Below are 9,648 nucleotides of genomic sequence, written 5' to 3' on the forward strand. Positions count from 1 at the left end.
ATATATATACACACACATACATATTGCAGAAACAACATCCCAATTTTTAAACTAGAAAACTATCAATTCCCTTTCCAACATGCCAACACCTTTAACAACAAAGACAGACCAACTAAAGTGAGATCAAGTAACAGTTATAAATAAAATTAAGGAATCTCAAAATAAAGTTATGAAAAGAATCATTACTTCTTATTGCAGTTGGTCAAAGAAAAAGAAATGAAAAAAAAAAGAAAAGAAATAGAGTGGAAGGAGAAACTGAAATAAAAGACAAGTCTCAAACTTAAGAACTGCAAGAAAAGTCAATTAACAGGGAAACTAAATTTTATTTAACAGGACTTACTTTCTAAATATTAGACTTCTTCTACTTGTAAGAAATTTATTAACCTCTTAACAAGATAACAGGAACTCAATACTTGCATATTATTATAGTAATAAAGCCACAGATTGCTTGCTGGTCAAAACGAAAAAAAATCCTAACATTACAACAGAGGAATCTATCGCTATGTTAACAAGTGAAACAGTCAGACATTACTTGTCTCTTTTACATGCATCACCTCTGAACTGTTCTGGCAAGAAAAATTTAACCTAAACGTAACCAAACCTTTAGATCAATTTTCCAGTTTAGAGGAAACACAAGGAATTAAGAAGCAAGTTAAATGACATCATGAGGAAACAAGATAGATTTAGAAGGTGGAGTATTCTACAAGATAAATGCACTAGTTGTCTAAGGAAGTTGGTATCATAACCAATAAAAGAAAAAAGAAGGGGCCTATTATTAAATAAGAAGACTAAAAAGGTATAATATTCCCATTTAATATGTGATCTCCAATTGAATACCTGTTTGAACAAGGCATAAAAGACACTTTTGGGACAAATGAGGAAATCTGAATATAGTAATCCCCCCTTATCCAGTTTCCCTTTCAAAGGTTTCACCTGCCCACAGTTAATCGCTATCCAAAAATAGGTTGGTAGAGTAGAATTAGACAACTCTGAGAAAGAGACTACATTCACACAACTTTTATTACAGTATATTGTTATGGTGTATTTTATTATTAATTATCGTTAATCTCTTACTGTGCTAATTTATAAATTAAACTTTATCATAGGTATGTTTGTATAGGAAAAAACAATATACAGAGTTTGGTACTATTGTGGTTTCAAAAACCCACTGGCGTTCTTGGAATGTATCCCCTTGGATAAGAGCAGAATACTGTGTAGACTATATGTTTTACAGATATGGTAACAATATTTTCATTATGTAGAAAAATATTCATGTGAGAGATGCACACTGAAGTATTTAGTATTTGGTGATGACTTTTTAAAAGTCAAGATAACCACTACAAAAATGAAGGTCCTCCTCTATAAAAATAAAGCAAAGAAATGCCTCTTTTTTATATAATGGAGTAAACATTTAAAAGATTTTCCTACACAAAAGAGAATACATTAACATTCTAAGTCTAATAATTTCCACAATGACCACATATTAAAAAGACAAAAAAAAAAAAAAAGAACTTTTGTCCTAATGTGGTGCTAAGTTTGGATTCCATACTGTGGAATCACCAGCAAATTTTTATTTTAAAGAGGGACTGAAACAATAATAACTGAGGAAAAAAAAATTCACTGGCAGGTAGGATGTAGCTTACCTTTTTTGATATCATTCCAGCACCTGCAGCACGTTTTATATCTCGGACTATGCTGCATTCCATCACAATAAACTCCTCTAGCTGTTTGGGATGACATAAACTATTGAAAGGGTGACTCCAGAAAGTACTCCCATCAATATCTGCAACTAAAAATAAGGATAGAACAGGAAAACATAAGAAAAACTATATATTTCAGAGTCATCAAATGTATTAACTAAGAAGAAACTGGTAGATACCAACTGGGAAGTGGCAAGTCAACAGAACTAGTGTCAACTCACTCCTTAGGGTCATCAATTACTCCTATAAACCAACCACAAACTTCTCAAAGCACAAGAAAAATATATCAGATGTCAAACATATCTTAAATAGTTACTATAACCAGAATGCCACAGGGCTAAGTGCCTTTTAAATAAGATCAGATTCAATCAGTGGTATAGTTGTTTCATGTGCTGGAACTTTATTTTAGAAACATATCTGTCATCTTAGCTGCTTAGTTTACGGGAAATAAAGCCTAGTTCTACCAGATAGGTAAAGAATATCCATCCCAATATTGCAAAGAGATCTTTAACTTATGAATCCTAACTGATAAAGATAATGAATGACTTTCCAGAAAAATATCAAAATAAACTCACTTTCTGCATAAAGGAAACTTATATTACAGAAAATATCTGAAAAAGATCAAGTAGAAGATACATCCAAATACTAAGATAACTGCTAAAATGTAGTCTTAAAAAATAATTTACTCTATAGAGAATGTTAAAAAATGATCTACAGTAATAACAAAATCAGCTAAAATTCATATTCAAACTAAATCTTCCAATGGGCCACAAAAAGCCAAATGTTCCAAAATTTAAAATAACTGCTAGGCACCAAATTTTGGCAATGGACTAAATAGCCCCAAAAATTAAATAAGGTAAGTCAGTCAATTTCAGGCTGGAGGTGGTGGCTCACGCTTGTAACTCCAGCACCTTGGGAGGCCAAGGTGGGGAGATTACAAGGTCAGGATTCGAGACCAGCCTGGCCAACACAGTGAAATCCCTTGTCTACTAAAAATACAGTAATTAGCTGGGCTTGGTGGTGGACGCCTGTAATGCCAGCTACTTGGGAAGCTGCAGCAGGAGAACTGCTTGAACCTGGGAGGCAGAGGTTGCAGTAAGCCAAAATTGCGCCACTGCACACTAGCCTGGGTGATAGAGCTAGAGTCCATCTCAAAAAAAAAAAGTCAATTTTAGTAAAAATCAATGGAATAAACCAGTAAATATGTAAAAGTTAACAGAATTGTTTCTTTAAATAAAAAATACAAGAGTAACTAATCAAAGTCTTGTATTTCCACAGTGTTTTGTATTAAACAATAGCACAAATTTTAACTAACGTTTCAAAACAATATTAGCAAGAATGCCTGAAAAATTAACAACATGAATTATTATTGTTCGTCATACAGAACAAAATTGTCAAGGCAAATCATTTACAGAATTTACCTTGTAAGGTGTTTGGATCAATGAGGTGAATGGCACTGGTTACTCGAATACACACACAAATCTGGTTCATATTTCCCAGGCTTTGTGCCAGTTTTGGAGACAGACAGACAACATTATCCTAGGCATAAGAACTAACATTTAGAATAAAGCATATCCCAAATAACAGTTCAATAAACACCCAATCCAACTGCACTTGATCAACCAAAACGTTATTTTCAATTTATCAATCAACAAAGAGACTAAAGAAAAGAATCAGACCTTAATTGTGACAGGCATTTTGTCTTAATAAAAATGCTTTAAAAAAAAATCCTGGCTGAGCACGGTGGCTCGCTCCTATAATTCCAGCAATCTGGGAGGACAAGATGGGAGAATCCCTTGAGCCCAGGAGTTCAAGTCTAACCTGGACAACTATGGAGACCCTGTCTTCACATATATATATATTTTAATTAGTCAAACACGGTGATGCATGCCTGTGGGCCTAGCTACTTGGAAGGCTGAGGTGGAAGGACAGCCTGGGCCCAGGAGGGCGAGGCTTCAGTGAGTTGAGGTGGTGCCACTGCACTCTAGCCTAGGTGACAACAAAACTGTGTCCAAAAAAAAAAAAAACTCCAAGGCCTATTTACCAAGCTATTATTATTTCCATTTTACTGCAGTGTAAATGCCTCATCACTCTACATGTTAATACAGTGTACATTCTAAACAGAGTACTATAAACATCAGGAGGAGAGTGATTCTATAAATCCACCTGTGACTTCTTTCAATCTCCATTAAAAATAAACTTCAAAGGAACATATTTCTCTTACATGGCTACATGTGCCAATATACAAGCAAAGATTTAAGCCCAAAAAAGTCAGGTATTCATTTACATTGGGAGACATGAAGCAGCAACGTATCTGTTTTTAAACTGAATTAAAATACAAAAAAGATCTGAGTTATATTTTAAGGTGTATCTATTCACAATCATAACAGCGATTAGTCCAGTCCTTGTTTTTTAATACATGAGTTTCCAAATATAAACAAATATACTTTACATAGTGTAAGACATATATTAATTTTTACATGTGTAAAACTCAGTTACACAAGGCCTAAATATGCCCTCACACCTAAATTCATATTGCTCAAGCTTTGTATCAGGGAAACATTCACTGTTTTAAACCAGAGGTTGGCAAAATGCCACCCTCAGGACAAATCCGACCCAATTATCTTTTTGTAAATAAAGTTTTACCGGAACACAGCCCTGACATTCCTTTACATATTACCCATGCTACTTTTATACAACAATAGCAAAGCTGAGTAACTGCAAAAGAGATTATACATACTGAAAGTTAAAAAAATTTACCATCTGGCTCTTTACAAAGAAAGTTTGCTGACCCTATTTTAAGCTATCCTTTCATCCCTAGTACATATTGTAAAACAGCAATAGCAGCTTTAAAGCTTTAGAGGCACAGACCTGGGTGCAAATCCTAGCTTCATCACAAAATGAAGCTTCATTTTGTGATGAAGCTAGGATTTTGTTAGACAACTTTGGGCAAGTTGTCTCACCTCTTCAAACTTCAATTTCCTCATCTTCAAAATGATATGGCTTACCTCAGTTATTATGAGATGAGAATGAGGTGAAAGACACTAAAGAATCTACGTTAACTTTATGCAGAATGGTCATAATAAATAATGGCAGTTATCATTATTAGTGGTTTAATACTGACATATAAATTCTTACATGGCAGAGATCTATAGTTATACAATCCTCAGTACACAGCCTTCTATACAATAATGCTCAACAACTATTTATTGAATTGTAATTCATATATTTTTTGAAGCAGAGTTTTATCTTAGTACAATAAAATGAAATAATCTACATTTTAAATGTTTTATTCAGCTTATGTTTTAAAATCATAAAAGTGATTCTATGATCTCATTTTCACATTATCCCAATATTCTTTAATTTCTGGCCAAAATTTTGTTTGTATATGTTCCACAAAGTGGCTCACTAATAATGATTTTAATGTCATTTCTTTTACTCAATTTCACTGAGCTATCACATAGGCTCACAGGATCACAAATTTTAAACAATACGGATTTTATCAACTGTAACCAGGTCTTTTCATTTTAATACACCAAAATAAAAGGCATGTGAATTCATAATTATAAGCATGATTTTTTAAAAAACATGTATCTTTTAATATGGCTGAGTATGTTAGAAATCACTTAAGGAACTTATTCTAAATTTTTAACCAACCCTAGACGAAAATCAGGAGCTACAAATTACATATAAGCCAATTAATTACTTGTACTCTTTTACAGATATGGATTAAATGAAAAAAAAAAAAAGTACCTTGCATATTGGAACAATTTCCACAGAAAAAGTGCTTTTGTAATTGTATGTGTTATTATGGATATCTTGAGAGATCAGTCTTTGTGATGCTTTGTATCTATTAAGAAAAAAGTTAGTGGTAATATAAAGACAAAGGTCATTAACTTGTACAGACTCAGGAATATCAATTTTCATTAAATCAAACCATCATCGTCCAAAGTCTAAAATGGCTTCCTGACACTGGTAAAACCTAGTGTCCTCCACTTGCATTTCAAAACCTTCACCAATCTGACTAAGCCCTACCTTTTCTACCAAACCTCTAGAACACGATATTGGCTCAGACCAATCTACTTTCTATATAGCATTATTAAAAGTCACACTAATGCCCACTGCAAGTCTGTTCACACTAATAGTACCTTTCAATATAAACTCCAGCTATGAAAATTTCCTGATCTTTGGAGCACAAGTCCTACCTCCTCTATGAGAGTGTGGTTAACCCAATATATGCTTCCTGATTGTATAAGTATCTCTACTACAATTTTAAAGAGTTGTCGGAGCCTGAAGAATATATGTGATCCACATCCATTCCCGGGTCCTTAGACTTAGTCACAATCAGGTCCTGAACATACCTACAGGGAACTGTACACTGAAGAAATTCGACCATCTTCTGAGCATGTTGTTTTGAGGAATAATAAAAATCCAGACCATCTTAAAAAAAAAAAGCCATATGAAAATAATTATGCAAAATAGAATTCTCCTCTACTAACATGACTATATTATACATTATATCTGTTTTAAACAAAATCAAATTATTAGAAAACTCTATTGTAGTCACAACAGATAAGAGATATCACTTAAGACTTCTTTGGCAAAAAGACAGACAAAATAAATCAGCAAATGAAAATAAAACTCATAATTTTAATTCTAGAAAAAATAAAACTCAAGGCCAAGGGGGACAGAAAAACAAAGAACAAAGAAAGTTTATGAACAGCCAGGCACCGTGGCTCATGCCTGTAATCCCAGCACTTTGGGAGGCTGAGCCAGGCGGATCATGAGGTCAGGAGATCAAAACCATCCTGGTGAAACCCCATCTCTACTAGAAATACAAAAAATTAGCCAGACGTGGTGGCACGTGCCCATAATCCCAGCTACTCGGGAGGCCGAGGCAGGAGAATCGCTTGAACCCAATTGGCGGAGGTTGCCATGAGCCCAGATTGTACCACTGCACTCCAGCCTGGGTGACAGAGCAAGACTTCTTCTCAAAAAAAAAGAAAATTATTTTATGTAATAAATGGATTAATCTACCAAGAAGACAACAGGAAACTATCTGAGATACAGAAAACAAAAACTATTAGAAAAAGAAAAGAAAAAAATTAACACATATTAACACATACAATCATTGTGAAGGACTAGAATAGGACTCTCTCAAAACCAAAATAAAATTGACAAAAAACAGTAACAATTCACAGAACTTGAATAACCAACTATCAAGGTCGAGTTAACCGAGATTATAGAATACAGTTCTAAGAAAGAATACATATTTTTTCAAACATTCATAAAACATTCATTTAAAAAACATGTATTAAGATTTTAAACAGTAAAACAATTTCAATAAATACTAAACAGTAGAAATTACTAAAGACAACATTATCTCATCACAACGCAGTAGCACTAGGAATCATCAAGAAAGGAATAGCCAAAGGCAAAACTACCTAGCTGAGAAATATTAAACATATTCTTGCAAATAACTCAACTAAATATAATTACCAAAACAGCCAATACTAAAACTACCCAGAATAGCCAAAACAATTTTGAAGAAAATGAACATTACATATTTAACATCAAAACTCACTAACTTTAGTAAGTATTCAAGACAGCATGGTACTAATATAAGGATGGATATATAGATCAATGGAGTAGACTTGAGATTCTAGAAATAAACCATTACATTTACAGTCACTAGATCTTTGACAGAAGACCCAAGGCATTCACTGAGGAAAGGACAGAGTTTTCACTGGGACGAAGAATATCCACACAGAAAAATATGAGTTTAGACACTTATCTCACACTCTGCACAAAAATTAACTCAAACAAGACCTAAATATATAAAACCTAAAAACTATTAAAACATTTGAAAGAAACTACAGGGGAAAATCTTTGTGACCTTGATTAGACAGTTTTTAAGCATAACCCCAAAATCACAATTAAAAGAAAAAACTTGATAAACTAGACTTCATCAAAATTTAAAACTTTTGCAATTCAAATGACACCATTAAGAATATCCGGTGTGAATTTTCTCCTACACACTAGGAGAAAATATGTGCATACCATATATGCAGTAAGAGACTTGTATCCAGAATATGCTCAACATCGTCAGTCATTAGCAAAATGGAAATTAAAACCACAATGAGATACCACTTCATACCACCCTCTAGAATGGCTATCAACAAAAATATAGTAACAAGTGTTGAAGAGGATATGGAGAAATATTGCTGGCAGGAATATAAAATGGTACAGCCACTCTGAAGCAGTTTGGCAGTTTCTTTATATTAAACATAAATTTACCATATTTCCACATATTCCACATATTATGTGGAATTACTTGGAATTTATGGAAACATAAATCCACATATTATGTGGAATTACTTGGTAATTCCACACCTAAGTATGTACCCAAAAGAATGAAATAGCTGAGGTCAAATAAAATACACAATGGGCAGTGGAAAAAGGTAGCTATAAGTACCAGCTACAGACCCATCAGACCCATTATGGTACTCAGAAGAAAATTTATGACCTTAAATATATTTATTAGAAATTAAAAATAAACTAAGCTTTCAATTAATTAAAACAAAACAACACTAAAGAGAGTTGAAGTGATTAGTGTTAAAAAACAAAATTGAGAAAAAGATTGTTTAAAATAAAACTAAAAATAGTTTTTTGAAAAAACATAATAGACAAAAGTTGCAAGTCTAAGGTGAGCTGAGTAGAAAAAGAGAAAAGATAAACATTAGGAACAATAAAGAGGACATAACTACAGTTACAGATGAGATTTATTACATTTGTTCAATTTTATACTAAGAATCTAAAAAGCTAGATGAAATGCTTTTTCTTGGAAAATGGTATTAAAATTGACTCAAAGGGTAGAATACCCGAGAGGTAAATATCATAAAAGAAACTGAAAAGACATCCCCTAAGAGATATCAAATAAGATGGCTTAATGGGCAAGTTCTTAAAAAATTTCAAGAAGTTAATTAAACACTAGGTAGAAAGAAGGCAAGCTTTCTAACTCTTTCCAGTGTCACTCACATAACTGAGAGCAAGACTGGACAGAAGTATGTATGCATATATATCAAAGAGAAACCTCAAGAAATATTATACTTAGGTATGAAACACAAAAAGATAATTATGTTTGACATTAGGAGAAAATTAAAAATTCAGTTTCTCAGTTGCTCTAGACACATTTCAAGTACTCAGCAGCCCCACACATGGCTAGTGACTATACCATACTGGACAATGCAGATAAAGAACAAAGTTTTTTTTTTTTTTTTTCTAACAGAAAGTTCTTTTGGACAGTACTAATCCAGATATTATCAGTAAAAATAAGATTACTTAGGTATGTTGAAATAAAAATCCGACATCATTTCAAATGCTTTTGAGTTTTAACTCACCATGAATCTCTTTGATACGAAGTGTATTCTGATGCATTCCATATTTCAGAATTAACTGTTCCAGATAGTAGAAAGTTTTTTTGTGCAAAGTCTAAAATATAAATTATTTGATCAATAAATGCCCCACAAAAAGCCATTTATAAGTATAGGACACACATACCATCTACAGATACAGCACACTGATTTTTCAAACAACAACAATCTTTAAAGATTATCTAAAATGTAATAATGATCTATTTCCAAAGGTGAATGCTCAGGGAACCAGACTATCCCTGGTACCCACAGGATGTAGAAAGAAGGGAAAGAGGCTTTACTAGCTATCTTATAACTGACAAAGATGAAATACAAGATGTAGGACTCACTCATCATCTTCTCTCATTACCTTTTGCCTCACTTGAATCACAGCCTTCCAGAAATCCTTAGCTTCTACTCTATGGCAATCTCCACACATTTGAGACTGAACAAGATAATCCACCACAAACACTTGTTGAAGGATAGCACCATTCATCACCTGATAAAGAAAACAATAACACTCCTTCACTCTTTTG

General features: G+C 33.1%; 1 protein-coding gene across 1 annotated transcript in view; it reads right to left on the reverse strand.

The window, feature by feature from the left end:
• Positions 1 to 9,648, reverse strand: part of NMD3 (NMD3 ribosome export adaptor) — a 22,815-nt gene that overhangs the window by 9,064 nt on the left and 4,103 nt on the right. Inside the window, exons 2-7 of the mRNA XM_011952721.1 lie at positions 9,483 to 9,611; positions 9,101 to 9,191; positions 6,062 to 6,140; positions 5,454 to 5,550; positions 3,122 to 3,239; positions 1,644 to 1,789 (exon numbers count right to left, since the gene is read on the reverse strand). Of these exons, the coding sequence (XP_011808111.1) occupies positions 1,644 to 1,789; positions 3,122 to 3,239; positions 5,454 to 5,550; positions 6,062 to 6,140; positions 9,101 to 9,191; positions 9,483 to 9,608 (657 nt within the window). The 5' untranslated portion in view covers positions 9,609 to 9,611. The remainder of the gene's footprint in view (positions 1 to 1,643; positions 1,790 to 3,121; positions 3,240 to 5,453; positions 5,551 to 6,061; positions 6,141 to 9,100; positions 9,192 to 9,482; positions 9,612 to 9,648) is intronic.

This window comes from Colobus angolensis, unplaced genomic scaffold, assembly GCF_000951035.1.
Source record: "Colobus angolensis palliatus isolate OR3802 unplaced genomic scaffold, Cang.pa_1.0 Scaffold347, whole genome shotgun sequence".
Taxonomy (NCBI): domain Eukaryota; kingdom Metazoa; phylum Chordata; class Mammalia; order Primates; family Cercopithecidae; genus Colobus; species Colobus angolensis.